Raw genomic sequence first — 17,366 nt, forward strand, 5'->3', positions numbered from 1 at the left:
TGGCTGGAGCACGGCGTGGGCGTCTGCGATTGGCCCGGCCGGTCGGAGCGCTGCGCTTGGCCCCCTCTGCAGGTTCGTGGCCGCGGCGGCCTGCGCGCTCCGGGGCGCTGGGGTGGCGGCCGCAACCAAGCTGGCTGCGCGGCTGCCCCGCTCCAGCTCGCACCCGCGGCTCGCCCGCGCCCGCGCCCACTCGCGGCTGGGCCGGGCCCGCTCGTCGCTGCAGCCGACCCCGCTGCCCCCGCCGTCCCTGCCGCATCCGCCGCTGCCCAGCCTGCCGCCGGGCCTGAGCCCCGGGCCGCCGCCGCCCTCCGCGCTCGCCCTGGCCGAGCTGCCGCCGCTGCCCGCGCTCCCACTGCGGCCCGAGCCGCTGGCGCCGTGGGGTCCCGGAGCGCACCTGGCGTTGCCTGAGCTGCCGCCTGAGGCCTGCGCGCCCGCGCCGCCCGCAGCCGCGCTCGCTCTGCAGGATCTGCCGCGCCTGCCCGCGCCCGCGCCGCTACCCGCGCACCTGCCGCTGCCTCCGCTGCCCGAGGCCGCCGTCGCAGCTGCCCCTGGGCCCATGGGTGCGCGCGGCCGCCTGCCCCTAGTCTCCGAGCCGCCCCCGCAGCCACTGCCGCCGCTGCCTGCTAGGCCCTCGCCCTTCAGCCTGCTGGCGCCCCCCGCTACCCGCGACCCGTGGCCACTGCCCGCTTTGCCCCCGCCCCCGCCGCCGCCGCATTTCTTCCTGTCGCCTCCCTGCTGACCCGGCGGTCCCGCGGCGGGTGAGTGAGCAGCCCCCCTGCCTGGACACAGGGCCAGTGCCCCTAGCCGCCCTCCCCGGGCATGGATTCAGAGGATGGGGGTTAGAGCCCAGTTTGGGGAGGAGATAAAGGGGAATCGGTAGCAGCCCAGGTGTAGTAGAGAAAGGGGCGAGTCTGAAAATAGACTCGTCTAAAGATTCGGGTTTTTCTTCCATTTTCCCCTGGTGCCCTCCTGCAGTCCTCTTGCTAGGTTATTTGAGAATGTAACCCATCCCCGGGGCTGATAACCTGGCTTGTGATCAGGGCAGCGGGCGGAGCCTACAGCACATGTCCAAGGAAATGGGGGATCAAGGAGATGAAAACAAAAGCTTAAAGTGCTTTAACTATATCCAGATTTTTCGTTTCTCTTAAAAATAAAGGATCTGGATGCCACGGCTAAGACCGTCCTCAGTTTATGACTGTTGAAAATTCTGATCCTGCCTCAAAAGACTTGAGAAGTCTAACTTTCAACTGAAACAGATCCAGGGGTTGGGCTGGCCGTGCAGACCAGGGAAGCTACGGTGTGGATTGATACTGGACCCGAAGGTCACATGCAAGGGCTGTGAAGTCATCCGCACGGGACAGGAGAGCTTCCCTACCCCTCCTTCCCGCGCTAGGCCCTGAGAGGAGGCTCCTGTTCTCTCTGGCTTTGCCCGCACCCCACCCGCCAGTTTCTGTGCAGCCTCTACGACTCAATAAAGTTCTCTTTGTTCCCTAGGTGGCCTGAGCTCAGGTAATCAGGCGGAAGTTCTATCTCAGTGGGCTCTTCTCCAGCAGCCCAGGACCGGTATCAGGAAGCTAACCTTGACCCTGGGGGACCCTGGAGAGCCCAGGACCCACCACCGAGAAAGGCAGTGTACTAGTTCCCTGTGACTGCAGTAACATATGTGTACACACTGAGTGGCTTCGAACAACAGAAACTTATTCTTTACAGTTCTGGAAGCCAGAAGTCAGAAATCAAGGTGTGGGCAGGACCATGTTCCCTTCACCGGTGCTAGAGGAGGGTCCCTCCTGCCTCTCCCACTGCCTGGTGGCTCCAGGCCTTCTGTGGCTTGTGGCCACATCACTCCAGTTCTCGCCTCCCTCTTCACAAGACTTCTCCCCAGGTCTGTCTCCAATCTCCCTGTTTTTATCTTTTAAGAGGTCAGATTGTCATTGAATGTAGGGCCCATCTAAAATCTAGAATAATCTCATTTTGATATCCTCAATTTAATTACATGTGCAAAGGCCTTTTATCAAGTAAGATCACATTCACAGAGTCCAGGGCCAAGGGGGTGGAGGTACTTTGCGTACCCCCATCCAATCCAGACAGGCAGTGTCTCTCTTCTTTGGGGCTGGCCTGCCTTCCCAGCTGTCTTCCCAGAATGGAATGTGTCTTAGGTCCTGTCTCAGTGACCTGGAGCCCTGGGTGCCCTTGGGCAGGAGCTGATGGCACTAGTACCTTGATAAAGGTCTTACTGGCACCTGAAGAAAATAGAGTGACTCTCCTTCTTCTCTGACTTATGGCCAGGTGCCCATTCCCTTTGGCCTGCCACTCCTGGAACTTTATATAGTTTAGGACTACTCTCTCAGCTAAGTAACAGGAAGTACAGGGACAGAGTCTACCCTTAAAGACAGTGTAACCTCAGGGGCCCCCACCCTCAAAGCGTGGGAGCAGTAACTGCTGCTGGTTGAAATCGACAGTTACAACTGATAATAAAGTTAATTGTTACCCAGTCAATGGAGTCTGCCCAGGTTTACAAGTGAAACCTCCATCATGCTCTGGCATAATATGCTTGCCTTGAGTCAATACTACCTCAACCCCCAGGGAGGCGTCAGGGTTGAAGCAGAGCTGTCTCTTCTCTCTGCTTTACAGCCAGGAGGCACCTGAGGTTTGGGCAGCTGTGACTTGCTCAGGGAGCCCTGGGGTGGGGGGTCCCACGAAGTCCCAGGAGTCCAGCCCACTGCCCCCTGCAAGTGGGGAGCAAAGGGCACTTTCCAGGCCAGGGACGTGGCTGTGAGAGTGAGCCAGCAGGTGGAGGGGAGCCTCCCCTGCATCTCCGTGGGTTTCCCTGTACTGGGAGTCTCAAAGAATTTGGGAAAAGGAGGAATGGAGCCGTGCTTGGGATGCCCAGAAGGAGAGGCCCTGCCCCACTGCCTGTCGGGAAAGAGGCTCAGGAGGCCCTCTTAGCCCACCCAGGGGACTGGCTCTGAAGCCAGGGTCTGGGTCGATGTTAGGCATCTCCTACTTCCTGCTCTGCACTTGGACAGGTTGGCTCAGCTCCGTGAGCTCCTTCCTATCTTTGAAGGCGTGCAGCAAGCCCGTGAGGGTGACTGCCGCGCCACCGCGATCTAGCTGCACCTTTTGATTTGGGAGCCAGGGGACTGGCTTGTCTACCTGTAAGATCAGGGTCTCAGCTCCTCTGGGTGCAATGGGTGACTCTGCCCTTGGTGTTCCCAGCGTGCAGCCCCCACACCAACCCCCGAACTCCTCCTGGCACATGGTAGCTCCTGGTAACTTTGTTCCCTCCCTTTGTTGTGGGGCCACACTTCCCCCTCTAAGAGGTGCAAGTTAACCCACTTCCACCCTACCTAAGCTGAACTCCGGTTTCTTCTGCCCACCTGAGCCTTCCTTTCCCTCTACCCTCCTAGATGGAACAAAAACGAGGTCCATTTTGTCGCTCCAGGAAGGGGCTAGTGGAGAGCCAGCTTCCTTTCCTCCCAGGGTAGTACAATGGGGAAGGTTCCCCTCCCCACCTCCTTCCCCAGACATGGCAGATGGGGGAGGGGACTTCACTGGACATGTTAAAGTGCCATTGAGGAGGTAACCACACCAAGGGGCCCCCACTTCTCCATATCAATGTCATTCCAGCCCCTCGAAGTCCCTGATTAGGCCCCAACCTTAACCCTTCCATTCCCAAGATCCAACTGAATCCAGGTGCATGGCGGTGCCTAGGAGAGGGTGTGGGGCCTCTCAGCCTGGGCCTAGCGAAGGCTGAGGACAACAGGCAAATTGCTGCCCACTTGTCCTGGAAATCCTCCCAATGTAGGCAGCTCCCCGACCACCCTCTTCCAGCCTCTCTTAGGCTCTGAGATGTATTTCCACATACATACTTTTACTCCACCCACCCCCCCACCCAACCTCGGGCTTAGGGAAATACTTTGTTTTATCTTAGAGATCTGGAGTGGGAGACTTAGGGTGGGAGGAGGCTGAAGCTGCCTGGGGCCACTGTGAAGGCAAGTCCAGCGGGATGGTCACCTGGGTGGGGATATGACCATCTGCTGAGCAGCCGCCTCCCACAGCTGACCAGTTCCTGGAGTATGGGATTTCTTTCCTCCGCTCGAGTGTGGAGATGTTGGGCCAAAGAGGAATTGGGGTCTTAAAAACCTGGGGTCACTGGGCGAGGTGGCGCATACCAGTAATCCCGGCACTTTGGGAGGCTGAGGAGGGTGGATCACTAGGTTAGGAGTTCAAAACCAGCCTGGCCAAGATGGTAAAACCCTGTCTCTACTGAAAATACAAAAATTAGCTGGTCAAGGTGGTAGGCGCTTGTAATCTCAGTTACTCGGGCAGCTGAGGCAGGAGAATTGCTTGAATCTGGGCAGCAGAGGTTGCAGTGAACCGAGATCGCACCACTACACTCCAGCCTAGGCGACAGAATGAGACTCTCATCTCAAAAAAAAAAAAAAAACCAGGCGTGGTGGTGCATGCCTGCAATCTCAGCTACTTGGGATGCTGAGGCAGAATCACTTGAACCCGGGAGGTGGAGGTTTGGGTGAGCTGAGATTGCCTTTGCACTCCAGCCTGGGCAGCAAGAGTGAAACTCCATCTCAGACAAACATAAAACAACAAAACCTGGGGTTCTCTTATGCCTTTTCCGGGTGCCACACTCACCGGATGTGTGCAGCCTCCCCACCAGGCTATAACATAGGGGTTTAGAGCTGCCTGTGGAACCGGTGGGCCACCGAGGCAGGGCCCACTGCAAGTGGACCAGCCATTCTGCTGTCCCTCGGATGCAGGAATTAATATTCAAACTGAGATTGTCCCGCGAAAAAGTGGGACGACCTGATCACCTTAGACCCAAGGCAAAGGAGGACTTGTTCAGGCCCGGGGAAGAGAATAGTCCCTGGGTTGGGGCCTCCAGGTGGGGGCCTTCCTGAGGGCCAGGCTCACCGGCTACCTCCTGACAGCTGCCCAAACCTGTGCGGCTGGATTCCTCGAGGCCCCTGGATAGCTGCGAGGGAGCCCACGGACTGGCTGGCCTCTGTCTGCCTTTCTTCTCTGCTCTCCCCACCCCCATCCTGTGAAATCCGAGCCCCAGGGGCTGGGCGAGCCTGACAAACCCTCTGAAGATTCCCTGAATCCATCGCTGGCCATTTTCCAGCCCTGGTCATCACCGCCCCCGGCTGCCCGTCCTCCAGACTCTGTGGGGCCACCAGGTCAGCCCCTTGTACAGGAGGACTCCCTCTCAGTGGAGAGGCCTGGGGGGTGGTAAAGAATCCAGACTTCTGTTTACCTTCCAGACCAGCTGATTGGCGCTGGCCTCAGTCTCTGTATTTTCCAGAAAAATCTTAAACTGTTTTGGATCAAGGCCCCTTTGCAAAGCTGAAGGAAAGTATAAACCTCTCTTCTAAGTATCATTTTTCTTTTTTTAGAGACAGGGTCTCGCCTAGGCTGGAGGGCGGTGGCATAATCATAGCTCACTGCAGCCTCCAACGCCTGGGCTCAAGAGATCCTCCCACCTCAGCCTCCTGAGTAGCTGGGACTACAGACAGGAAACACCTCATTTGACTAATTTTTGTATTTTTATTTTTTGTAGAAAATGTATTTTGTAAAAATAAAATATTTAAATTAAAAAAAAATTTTGTATTTTTATCTTTTGTAGAAAATGTTGCCCAGGATAGTCTCAAACTCCTGGCCTTAAGCAATCCTCCTACCTTGGCCTCCCAAGTAAGTGCTGGAACTACAGGCGTGAGCCTCAGTGCCTGGACCCAAAAGATGCTAAAACCCTTTCCCAGAAGTGATGCTTTTTTTGAAGACCGAGTCTCGCCTAGGCTGGAGTGTGGTGGTAGCTAGTTTGGGCTGGAAAATGGCCATCGATGGACTCAGGGAATCTTGCAGAGGGTTTGTCCAGCTCGCCCAGCTCCTGGGGCTCGGATGTCACAGGATGGGTGTGGGGAGAGCAGAGAAGAAAGGCAGACAGAGGCCAGCCCAGCAGGTCAGTGAGCTCCCACGCCTGTAATCCCAGCACTTGGGGAGGCCAAGGCCAGTGGATCACAAGGTCAGGAGATTGAGACTATTCTGGCTAACATGGTGAAAGCCCCTCTCTTCTAAAAATACAAAATTAGCTGGGCGTGGTGGTGCGCACCTGTAGTCCCAGCTACTGGGGAGGCTGAGGCGGGAGAATTGCTTGAACCTGGGAGGCGGAGGTTGCAGTGAGCCAAGACTGAGCCAGTGCACTCCAGCCTGGCGACAGAGTGAGACTCTGTCTCAAAAAAAAAAAAAAAAAAAAGTGATGCTCATACCCTGGGTTTGAACCCTGAACACTCCTTGAGGTTAGAGACCTTTATAAACAAAGTCCCACTGAATAGGTGAGGGGCACTAAGCAGGATGTGCCTGGCCACCGGTTTCCCCAAGGCAGTGCCATGAAGTGAGACAGCCACCAGATGTGCATGGTGCCTGGTGGGCACCCCCAGCCCTGCCCCTAACAGCCAGTGGGTGCCAGCATACCCCAGCCATCCAAGGACCAGGCAGGTGAGAGGCTGTTCCAGCTGGGGGCCCATTCTGAGGATCCTCTGCAACTCCCTGGAAGCTGTATGAATGGAGAGAATCTTCCTCACATCACTTTTTTTTCTTTCTCTTTTTTTTTTTTCCTCTTAATACGGAGTCTCACAAGGTTGCCCAGGCTGGAGTGCAGGGGTGCGATCTTGGCTCATGCAACCTCCACCTTCTGGGTTCAAGCGATTCTCCTGCCTCAGCCTCCTGAGTACTTGGGATTATAGGTGCCCACCACCACACCCAGTTTTTGTTTTTGTTTTTTTGAGATGGAGTCTTGATCTGTCTCCAGGGTGGAGTGCAGTGGTGCAATCTCGGCTCACTGCAACCTCTACCTTCCAGGTTCAAGTGATTCTCCTGCCTCAGCCTCCCAAGTAGCTGGGACTATAAGTATGCAACACCATGCCCAGCTAATCTTTGTATTTTTAGTAGAGACAGGGTTTCACCCATGTTGGCCAGAATCACAGGCTCTGAGGGGGTTGCAGGGAAGGCTTTCCTGCAAACTGGAAGGTAAGTCTTGGGATACCTGAGTCCCTGGGTTTAATGCCCATGCCTACCTCTGGGGTGTCTTGGCCCGGGAAGGCTACCTGGCTACTCACCCACCCACAACTGGGTCCTGGGCTGTGCTGGACCCTGGGTTCCAGCCTAAGCCCCTCCCACCTCCATCCCCCTTCCGGAGTACCCCCCCCAACCTCCACAACAGGCCAAGTATACTCTGGACTCTGGAGACCTTGGGCAGCTCAGCTCAACCTGCCACTCAGCAGGGGTGGCAAGAGCACACCTGAGCTGAGGCTGAAGGTGGGGGTAGTTTTCTAGGCCGTTTCCAGGGCGATGCCACCTGAGCTGGGCGCCAGGCACCTGTTGTCCGGGGAACAGTGCGGGCGTGGCCTTTCCCCCGGGAGCTAGCAGGGCCAGTGGGCTGAGACAGAGGATGGATCAGATTCCAGAGAGTCCCAGGTAGGCGGGGGTGGGCGATACTGGGGAGCTGGGGCATGTTTGCATCACGAAACTGGGCCGGGGGAGAGCAGAGTCGGCCGGGGAGGGCTGTAGGAGAATAAGGCTCAGGAAGGCAGGTCGAAGCTCCTGCATGCGTTTCTGCCCTGAGCCTGTTACTTTTTTGACCCCCGCTCCCTTTCTTCTTCTTTAGCTGGTCCTCCATCTTCCCCTCCTTTGCCCTTGGTTCCCACATGCATGGATGCTATGCATGCTCTTCCTCCCCTGTCCACTCTCAGCTGCAGCGTCCCCTGCTGACCCCAAGGCCACTCATCCACCCGCTGCCTACCAGCCGCTATCCCCGCACCCTCCCTGTGGCTCAGGTCTCCCTTGTGGCGGCCTCCCTGCACTTCACTCTGCTCCTCCCCTGCCTGGGCCTTAAAACCCCGCCTGCAGCTGAGAGCCGGCAGAGTCCCCAGGTGGCACCGTCAGAGGCTGAATCGCTCAGTGGAAATCTGCGCCAGCCCAGAGGGGACAAGGCTGTCTTCAGCGTGGCGGTGCATCTGGAGGGCCCTTGTGAACTCAGCCCAGGCGTGACTGCAGGGTGGTAAGAGCAGCAGCACTCTCAGGGCATCTAATGGACAGCCGCCCCTCGAGGTGACACCCACCACTCAGCTGAGCGGGGCCCAGAGTCTGCTTTGTGCTCTGCGAGGATCAGAGACACCTGCAAGAGGCACAGAGAGACGCCATTCAAGAGGCTCCTGAAACTGAGAACTGGCCTGGCTTCCCCTTTCTTCTGGGCACGAAGACTCCCACCCAGCACACCTGACACACCCGCTGAGTCACCCAGGCTGTCTGGGGCTGAGAAGACCTCATCAAGGGGCCAGATGGCTTCTGCTGGCTTAGAACTGTTGGGCATGACCCTGGCTGTGCTGGGCTGGCTGGGAACGCTGGTGTCCTGCGCCCTGCCCCTGTGGAAGGTGACTGCCTTTATCGGCAACAGCATCGTGGTGGCCCAGGTGGTGTGGGAGGGGCTGTGGATGTCCTGCGTGGTGCAGAGCACAGGCCAGATGCAGTGCAAAGTGTACGACTCGCTGCTGGCGCTGCCGCAGGACCTGCAGGCTGCTCGAGCCCTCTGTGTCGTGGCCCTCCTGCTGGCCCTGCTTGGCCTCCTGGTGGCCATCACAGGTGCCCAATGTACCACCTGTGTGGAGGACGAAGGCGCCAAGGCCCGAATCGTGCTTACCGGGGGGGTCATCCTTCTCCTCGCTGGCATCCTGGTGCTCATCCCCGTGTGCTGGACGGCGCACGCCATCATCCAGGACTTCTACAACCCCCTGGTGGCTGAGGCCCTCAAGCGGGAGCTGGGGGCCTCCCTCTACCTGGGCTGGGCTGCGGCCGCACTGCTTATGCTGGGTGGGGGGCTCCTCTGCTGCACGTGCCCCCCGCCCCAGGTCGAGCGGCCCCAGGGACCTAGGCTGGGCTACTCCATCCCCTCCCGCTCAGGCGCGTCCGGACTGGACAAGAGGGACTACGTGTGAGGCGGAGGGTTCCCCCTCAGAGCCTGCTGCTCCCCACTGCCCTGCACCTTCGACCTTGACCAGAGGCCCTGCTCCACTACAAGCCCCTCCCCTAGGAAAACCCACTTTCCAAAAGCCCAAGCTATGCCTGGCTGCAGGGCTGGGTCTGCTGGCCCGGCTGAGCTCTTCTCAGTGGGGCTCTCTTTGATGCTCTCCCCCGAGCTGGGCAGCCCAGAGGTGTTGGGCACCCTGGCCTGCCCCCACCTCCCCAGTAATTGTTTATTTCCATTGCCCAGGACATTGGCTGGCCTTCCTTCTCTTCTGAGCCCACCCCTGCCCAAGGAACCCTGGCTTCACCAAAAAGGCAGCAGCTCATTGGCTCCAAAACCAAGCAGCTGACTGTACCCTCCCAACCCTGGAGTTGGCATGGAGAGTCTGCCCATCACCTCCCCTTCCTTGACATCGCCACCCAAGATTGGGAATAAAGAGAACATCTGTAACTGGGCTCCCTCTGATCTGTTCACCACCACTGGGGCTGGGCAGGGACAGCCAGGTGGCCTCCCTTGGTGGCTGTCAGGCCAAGGTCTGACTCCAGGTTCGGCCTGGGTTTGTTCACTCAAACCATGGGCAGAGGGCAGAGGGGATCGTGACTCACTTATGTCCACCTCTTCTCCTAGCTAGGCTGGGCACTCAGTAACCCCCTGCAACACGGAACACACCAACAAAACATGCTTTATTTGGTAAAAACATGAGTGTAAGCAGGGCAGGATGGGCAGGGCAGAAGGGTACAGTATTGGAGGTGGGAGTGGGGGGTCTACACATCTGGGATCTTTGGAGGTGTGGACGTCCTATCAGGACAGAGAAGGTCCAAAGTTCTGGAGGAGGGTAGTCCTTTGTTAACGGATCACTTGCTTTCCCAGGGGTGAAGAGTGGGGCTCCAGAGGCCTGAGTAGGATGGAGGGGTGGCTGTCCTGATAAGTCTAGGGAAGCCCAGCTCCCAGCAGCAGGAACTCTTGAGGACAGTCTGTCTTGTCCCAAAGGCCAGCATAGCAAGCAGCCTCCACATTAGTTCCACAGCTCAACTGGCTTCTAAGATGGGCATCTCTAGGGTGGAGAAAGATCCAGAATCTCAAAGCATCCCCTCTTTGGTTCAATCATCCCAAGGTGAGAAACAGCAGAGCCCAGGTGGGAGTCTGAGTCACCTTCTTGGTTGTCTTCAATGGATTTTAAATACCCTCAGTCAAAAGGACAGCAGTAGGAAGCAGAAACAAAAGATCCCAAAGTTATTGGGCGCTACCACCTCTGGATGGCTCTAGCACTGGCGGAGCCCCCATTCCCTTCCACGTCAGACGTAATTCTTGGTAGGGTACTCAGAGGGCCCCCGAGAGACGGCAGGGGCCGATGGCGAGTAGTGGGCCATGTAATGGCTGGGGCCCCGGGCCCTCCCCGAGGGGCAAGTGCAGCACAGCAACCCCCCACCCAGCAACAAAAGGGCCGAGGCTGCCCAGCCCAGGTAGAGGGAGGCCCCCAGCTCCCGCTTTTGGGCCTCAGCTACCAGGGGGTTGTAGAAGTCCCGGATGATGGCATGCGCTGTCCAGCACACGGGGATTAGCGTCAGGATCCCTGAGATGACAAAGACAATCCCAGAGACGAGCACCAGGCGGGCCTTGGAATCCTTGTCCTCCACACAGGTGGTACACTTGGCCCCAGCAAGGTAGACCAGCAAGCCGAACAGGACCACAAGGAGGGCAATGACACAGAGGGCTCGAGCGGCCTGCAGGTCCTGCGGCAGCGCCAGCAGCGAGTCATACACTTTGCACTGCATCTGGCCTGTGCTCTGCACCACGCAGGACATCCACAGCCCCTCCCACACCACCTGGGCCACCACGATGCTGTTGCCGATGAAGGCGGTCACCTTCCACATAGGCAGGGCGCAGGACACCAGGCCATTCACCCAGCCCAGCATTGTCAGGATGACTCCCAGGATCTGCATTCCGGCAGAGGCCATGGTGAGGGTGAAGGAGCTGCACTGTAGTGGGGACAGAAGCACAGCAAGGTGAGGCCTGGAGGGCCCAGACCTCAGGCCACGTGTGGACAGGACACCAGGGGCATGTGCCCTGGAAAGTGGTCATCATATCCCATACTGCAGTGGAGACACGCTCCCTGAGCCTCACTTCTCATGGGCAAAATGAGCACATAATGCTTTAGTATTTATTTTTTTTTCTAGTTATGTGACAGGCACTGGCTCAAGACAGCGAATGTGCAAGCAGCCCTGCCCTGGCCGCTGTGAGTGCAAATGAAAGATGACAGGGTGAAACCTATGCAATGCCAGTCCAGGGTCAGAGCCTGGGATCGGGCCGCAAGGCGGCAAAAAAAAGGATGAGAAGACGGTGCTATTTCCAGGCAGTTTCCATGTAGAATGGTTCGGTTCTGGCCCTGATTTTAAGGTGCAATATTTGTCCGTTTCTTTTTGTTTGAGATGGAGTCTTGCTCTGTGACCCAGGCTGGAGCGCAGTAGCTCAATCTTACCTCACCTCACTGCAACCTCTGCCTCCCTCCAGCCTCAGCCTCCCAAGTACCTGAGATTATGGATGCGCACCACCATGCCAGGCTCATTTTTGTATTTTTAGTAGGGACGGGGTTTCAACAGGTTGACCAGGCTGGTCTCGAACTTCTGACCTCAGATGATTAGACTGCCTTCACCTCTCAAAGTGCTGGGATTACAGGTGTGAGCCACCGTGCTCAACCAAAACTTGTTAGTTTTGACACTAAGATTGGAGATTCCAAGCGTCCTCACACCACTCAATGCCCCTCACAACTTGATTCCACACTCCAGGCTAGCAGACACTAGCTGGATCTTGGGATCTTGTATCTCAGACCCCGCCTTCCCTCACCCTACAGGAGCCACCTGAGCCTGGAGATTAGCCAAGCTCCTCACATCTGGAGGCCCAGCCAAAGCTGGGAGCGGCAGGAGAGTTGAAGAAAAAGATAATTAATCCCCCACCCAAAAGCAGTTCCTTCCCCAAAGCCACTCACTGGCTCTCTCGTACCACCCTTCTGACCTCACCTAAGAGCTGGAGCGTGTAGCCTCAAGGCTGAGGGCCTTTTCCTAATTCCTAAATGCGGTGCTAGACTCCCCTCCAGATCCTGCACCTGTGTCCGCTCATATCCCAGGCAGTGTTGGAGGCTGTCGAGGGGATCACCTCTGCCCAGCGCTTGGCTGTGGCCTCCCACTGCCCAGAATTCTTACGTTCTGCAGCTTGGAGCTAAACTTATCCCTGCCTGCAGTGGCCGGAGGGCAGGCTCTCTACTCATTAGCCGGGGGCCCCAGGCCTGGGCGGAGCTGGCCACCTTGGGAAGACTGACCCGGGAAGGCCGCCGGGTCCAGGCACTAGGCCTCTGGCAGAGTTAGGGCCAGGGCCACGCTGGTCTAGGCGCCCCAGTCCTCTGCCCTCTGAGTGCGTCCCTGCCCCTTTCTTTTCCAGGCACTGCAGACCCGACTCTGTCCGAGGGCTCCCCCGCCCACCCGCCCACCCCAACCCCAGCCAGGGAGCTGCGCGCCCAGGAGGGGTTCGATAGCTGCAGTGGCCTCAAGGTCCGCTTCCGCAGGTGAAGGGGAAGGGGGCGAGGGGCGTCCCGCCCCGAGAGGCAAGGCAGGTGGGGGAGGGCGCCCGGGGTTTCGGTGTCTTTGTCCCTGGGGAAGGGGGAGGGGCGTTTAACCCTTGGGAGCCGCGGAAGGACCGGATCGCCGCGGAGGCTTGGGAGCAGACCGCCCCGACCCTTTCAGGGACTCGCGCATCCAGGTGACTGCAGCCGGAGTTCGAAGGTACCCCTACCCACGCCGCCACCGCCCTGCACCCGACCCCAAGAGGCGTGTCTCCAACGCGCACACTTGCCCCGGACTCACCTGCGAAATGGATAAGAGAAATTCCTAAGCCGAGTGTCCGGAAAGCGGCGGAGGCGGGGGTCTTAAAGACGCGGTGACGTCACTGGACCACCGCCCCGGAGGAGGGGCAGAGACCCTGTCCCAGACGCGAGCGGGCGTGCGAATCCCAGCCTCGTCAGAGGAGGGCGCTGGAGGCTGGGGTCGCTGCGCCAGGCGGGCGGACGTCCAGACTCACCGAGGGTGACGGGCGCCGGGCTTAGGAGAGAACAGAACTTGAGTCTCCACTGCACCGCTTACACAGCGCGGTGACATGGAGAACTCACCTAACCTTCCCGATCCTTCGTTTCCTACCTCGCAAAGTGGAGAGAACAAGTCTGCATTTTATTATGTAACTACTTCCTAAGGTACAAATTAAAGGGCATACTATTAGGATTATTTTAGAGAAAATAAATATTTTCACTGTGTCACCCAGGCTGGAGTGCAGTGGTGTGATCACAGCTCACTGCAGCCTCAACCTCCCGGGTTGACGCGATCCTCCGGCCTCAGCCTTTTGAGTAGCTGGGACTACAGGCGGCCCGCCCCAGCGCGCCTAGCTAATTTATGTTTTGTACAGACAGGATCTGGTTACATTGCCCAGGTTGGTCTCGAACTCAGGGGCATAATCGATCCGACCTCCTTGGCCTCGCACTGCGCTGGGATTACCGGCTTCAGCCACCGCGCCTGGCTAGAGCACATTATTTTTATGCCTTTTGTTTGATTTGAGACAGAGTCCTGCTCCGTTACCCAGTCTGGACTGCAATGGCACAGTCTCCGCTCCCCACAACCTCAGTCTCCGGGATTCCAGCAATTCTCCTGCCTCAGCCTCCCGAGTAGCTAGGATTACAGGCACCCAACACCAGGCACGGCTAAATTTTGGAATTTTAATTGTGACAGGGTTTCACTCATCTTGGCCGGGTTGGTCTTGAACTCCTGACCTCCTGATCCACCTGCCTCCACCTCCCAAAGTGCTGTGATTAGAGGCGTCAGCCACCGCGCCAGCCCTATTTTTATGTTGTTACTGTTACACCCCTCAGGCCCTTAAGAAAGCTGCAGTGCCCAGTCCAACCTGGGCAATATAGTGAGACCTCGGTGTCTACAAAAAATGAAAAAATGGCCAGGCGCAGTGGCTCACGCCTGTAATCCTAGCCCTTTGGGAGGCCGAGGCGGGCGGATCACCTGACATCGGGAGTTAGAGACCAGGCAGACCAACATGGAGAAATCCCGTCTCTACTACAAATACAAAATTAGCCTGGTAGTGCGTGCCTGTAATCCTAGCTACTCCGGAGGCTGAGGCAGGAAAATCGCTAGAACCGGGAGGCAAAGGTTGCGGTGAGCCGAGATCGTGCCATTGCTCTCCAGCCTAGGCAACGAGAGCAGAAACTCTGTTTCAAAAAAAAAAAAAAAAAAAAAAAAAAAATTAGCCGGGCGTGATGGTGCGTGCCTGTGGTCACAGCTAGTGGGGAGGCTGAGGTGGGAGACTCACCTGAGCCGAGAGAGCCGAGATTGCGCCACTGCACTCCACATTGAGCAAGAGTGAGATGCAATCTCAAGAGGTGTGGAGTGGTGGGGTAGGAAGGAAGCTGCAGTGATCTGCAGGAATTGTTCGTGATTTTTTTTTTTTTTTTTTTTTTTGGACCGGGTTTTTTTTTCTGTCGCTCGGGTGGGATGGGGGGCAGTGGAGCGATTTCGGCTTACTACAACCTCCGCCTCCCGGGTTCAAGCGATTCTTCCGACACAGCCTCCCAAGTAGTTGGGATTACAGGCGCGCGCCACCACGCCCGGCTAATTTTTGTGTTTTTAGTAGACATGGGGTTTCATCATGTTGGTCAGGCTGGTCTGGAACTCCTGACCTCGTGATCTTCCCGCCTCGGCCTCCCAAAGTGGTGGGATTACAGGCGTGAGCCACCGCGCCCAGCCTTTCTTGACTGATTTCTGTATGTGCTGCCGAAGGAAGCACTCGTGTCTGATTTCTGATTTCCCTACCCCACGCGCCCCGGACTAGACCACAGGCGGGGCAAAGGAGGGGTCTACGTGCCTGCCAGGTCCTGGCAGCTCCCGCGCCAGGACTTCGTTGAATGAATGAATGAACGCAGCGGGCCCCTGGCGTGCTGGAGCGGACCTCACTGCGGGCGGAGGCGAAAGCTCCGCCCCGGAAGGCGGGGGCGGGGGCGGGGCAGCGGCCATGGGTCTTGCCGGCCGGCGGCGGGCGCAGACAGCCGCGGGCGCGGGACGTGCACCATGGCTCGGGGCTCGCTGCGCCCGTTGCTGCTGCTCCTCGTGCTGGGGCTCCGGCTGGCGTTGCTGCGCGCCGTGGCCGGAGAGTGGGCGCCAGGTACGCGGGGTGCGGGGATCGGGGAACCCTGGGCGGGGGCTCTGGAGCCGAGATTGGGTGCCCGGAGGACAGCGCGGAACTGGGGGAACAGGCGGATGTGGGGATCTGGGGTCAGGTGGGCTTCAGACAGCGCGCTTCCCGCTGTGGGAGCTTCCATCACTTTCCAAGCTTCATTCACAATCCGGGCCTCAGTTTCTCCCACTGTCCAATTGGGGTTGGGTGGGGGAGGGATCTTCGGTTCCGAAAGTTCGAACTAGAAGTGGAGAGAGAAAGTAAGTTTTGAGGGCGGGATGTTTAGTCTAGGAAGCGGCACGCCCCCAGCCCGGTCTGTACGCGGTCTAACTAGCCCCAGTGACCGACGAGTTGGGGGGGCTGTCGAGAGGCACTAGGGTCTGTGCCCTCTATACCATGTAGGATGCCCCCTTCCATCCGGTGACTTCAGTGCCCAGCTATGCGGGGGGAGGGACCGGGGTCGGGCCCGGTGCCCAGGAGTGAGTCACCCGCCGGCGGCAGGGGGGTTATGGGGACCTGACACCCCCACACCCAGCGTCCCGCGCTACGCCCTCCCTCCTGGAGCTGCCGTGTCCCGGTCGGGCCGTGCGGTCACCTGTGAGGAATGTGCGGGGAGGGCGCCAGTGACTCACGTTATTCGAGCCGGCCGACCCTGACCTCAGGCCCCAGAATAGCCGAGTCCCGCCCCCAGCCTCTGACCCTCGGCCCCCTCCCCAGACACCGCCCCCTGCTCCCGCGGCAGTTCCTGGAGCGCGGACCTGGACAAGTGCATGGACTGCGCGTCGTGCCGGGCGCGACCACACAGCGACTTCTGCCTAGGCTGTGAGTGGGGGGCGGGGCCAGTGGCGATCGGATCCCTGACTGGGAGAAAGCGTGGCTGGTGCGGAGAGGGGGGCCGAGGGCTTCGCATCTGGGAAATCAATCAGGGGAAGGTGGGAGTGGGGAGGGGTCTCAGGTCAGGGAGGGGGCCACGGCTGGGAGAAGGCTGAAGGCTCAGTCCTAGGGGGCTGGTCTGGAGAGGGGCGAGGTCTGACTCCAAGTCCGCCCCCAGGCGCTGCGGCACCTCCGACCCCCTTCCGGCTGCTTTGGCCCATCCTGGGGGGCGCTCTGAGCCTGACCTTCGTGCTGGGGCTGCTTTCTGGCTTCCTGGTCTGGAGACGATGCCGCAGGAGAGAGAAGTTCACCAGTAAGTGAGCCCCGGCCTCCCCAGCCGCTTCATCACTCGACCTTTCCCCTGCCCTTGACGACCCCACCTCTTATTTTGCAGCCCCCATAGAGGAGACTGGTGGAGATGGCTGCCCGGCCGTGGCCCTGATCCAGTGACAATGCGCCCCCTGCCAACCGGGGCTCGCCTACTCATCATTCATTCATCCATCTAGAGCCAGTCTCTGCCTCCCAGACGTGGCAGGAGCCACTCCAGCCACAGGGGGGTGGGGGGTGGTGAATCACCTCTGAGGCCTGGGCTCCTGCAGCGTTCAGGGGAGCCTTCCAAGGTGTCTGGTTGCCCTGCTTCTGGCCTCAGAACAGAAAGGGAGCCTTAAGCTGGCTCACACAAACAGCTGACACTGACTAAGGAACTGCAGCATTTGCACAAGGAGGTATCCACCTCCCTAGAGGCCCTGGGGGCTAGGCTGACTTGGGGGACAGACAGACACTAGGCCCCCCTCACTCAGATGTCCTGAAATTCCACCACAGGGGTCACCAGCCTGGGGGGTTAGGGACCTATTTTTAACACTAGGGGGCTGGCCCACTAGGAGGGCTGGCCCTAAGATACAGACACCCCCCAACTCCCTAAAGATGGGAGGAGATATTTATTTTGGGGAAAGTTCGGAGGGGAGGGAGAATTTATTAATAAAGGAATCTTTAACTTTAAATGGTTTGGAGAGGCAGTGATCCCCAACTGACTCCCCTGAGCTGAAGGGAGGGAGTGAGTCAGCCAGCCACGGGGGCGGGGGTGAGGCTCTGACTCACACATTCTCAATGCCTGGAACTCAGCCGGCAGGACCTGGCTGGCCCTAACAGTTTTCCAGGGAAGATCTTGAGAAGAACCCCAGCATCCTGCGCCTCTGCCCTCTCCACCATCCCCAAAAGCCCCAGGTTCCACATGGAAGCC

General features: G+C 58.4%; 3 protein-coding genes and 1 long non-coding RNA gene across 5 annotated transcripts; 3 read left to right on the top strand and 1 right to left on the bottom strand.

The window, feature by feature from the left end:
• The first annotated feature begins 582 nt into the window (after positions 1–582).
• LOC116536221 lies at positions 583–2,496 on the top strand. The gene is made up of 2 exons (XR_004262540.1): positions 583–758; positions 1,157–2,496. It is a non-coding gene; the product is annotated as an uncharacterized LOC116536221 (long non-coding RNA).
• Positions 2,497–7,938: 5,442 nt separating this feature from the next.
• On the top strand, positions 7,939–9,488 carry CLDN9 (claudin 9). Its single transcript, XM_032257881.1, has one exon. It carries the CDS (start codon positions 8,352–8,354, stop codon positions 9,003–9,005), a length of 654 nt encoding a protein of 217 aa, XP_032113772.1. The 5' UTR covers positions 7,939–8,351; the 3' UTR covers positions 9,006–9,488.
• A 211-nt stretch (positions 9,489–9,699) lies between these two features.
• CLDN6 (claudin 6) lies at positions 9,700–13,783 on the bottom strand. 2 transcript variants are annotated; one of them, XM_032257882.1, is made up of 3 exons: positions 13,499–13,783; positions 12,892–13,269; positions 9,700–11,013 (listed from the first exon to the last, which is right to left on the bottom strand). In XM_032257882.1, exon 3 carries the CDS (start codon positions 10,990–10,992, stop codon positions 10,330–10,332), a length of 663 nt encoding a protein of 220 aa, XP_032113773.1. In that variant the 5' UTR covers positions 10,993–11,013; positions 12,892–13,269; positions 13,499–13,783; the 3' UTR covers positions 9,700–10,329. The 2 variants fall into 2 exon arrangements, with proteins under 2 accessions (XP_032113773.1, XP_032113774.1); XM_032257883.1 differs by lacking the exon at positions 13,499–13,783 and having other exon boundaries at positions 9,701–11,013; positions 12,892–13,363.
• A 1,284-nt stretch (positions 13,784–15,067) lies between these two features.
• On the top strand, positions 15,068–17,127 carry TNFRSF12A (TNF receptor superfamily member 12A). Its single transcript, XM_032257894.1, has 4 exons — positions 15,068–15,241; positions 15,971–16,075; positions 16,305–16,439; positions 16,521–17,127. The coding sequence occupies exons 1-4, from the start codon at positions 15,148–15,150 to the stop codon at positions 16,574–16,576; spliced, it is 390 nt and encodes a 129-aa protein (XP_032113785.1). The 5' UTR covers positions 15,068–15,147; the 3' UTR covers positions 16,577–17,127.
• The last annotated feature ends 239 nt before the right edge of the window (positions 17,128–17,366 follow it).

Source organism: Sapajus apella, unplaced genomic scaffold (assembly GCF_009761245.1).
Source record: "Sapajus apella isolate SASKATOON/1434 unplaced genomic scaffold, GSC_monkey_1.0 scaffold99, whole genome shotgun sequence".
NCBI classification, from domain to species: Eukaryota; Metazoa; Chordata; class Mammalia; order Primates; family Cebidae; genus Sapajus; species Sapajus apella.

Excerpts from the sequence above, each read along its gene's own strand:
- CLDN6 (XM_032257882.1), bottom strand. The coding sequence starts at position 10,992 with ATGGCCTCTGCCGGAATGCAGATCCTGGGAGTCATCCTGACAATGCTG.
- CLDN9 (XM_032257881.1), top strand. The coding sequence starts at position 8,352 with ATGGCTTCTGCTGGCTTAGAACTGTTGGGCATGACCCTGGCTGTGCTG.
- TNFRSF12A (XM_032257894.1), top strand. The coding sequence starts at position 15,148 with ATGGCTCGGGGCTCGCTGCGCCCGTTGCTGCTGCTCCTCGTGCTGGGG. Across the intron at positions 15,242-15,970 it reads GGCCGGAGAGTGGGCGCCAG|ACACCGCCCCCTGCTCCCGC; the intron begins GTACGCGGGGTG and ends CCCCCTCCCCAG. Across the intron at positions 16,440-16,520 it reads CAGGAGAGAGAAGTTCACCA|CCCCCATAGAGGAGACTGGT; the intron begins GTAAGTGAGCCC and ends CTTATTTTGCAG.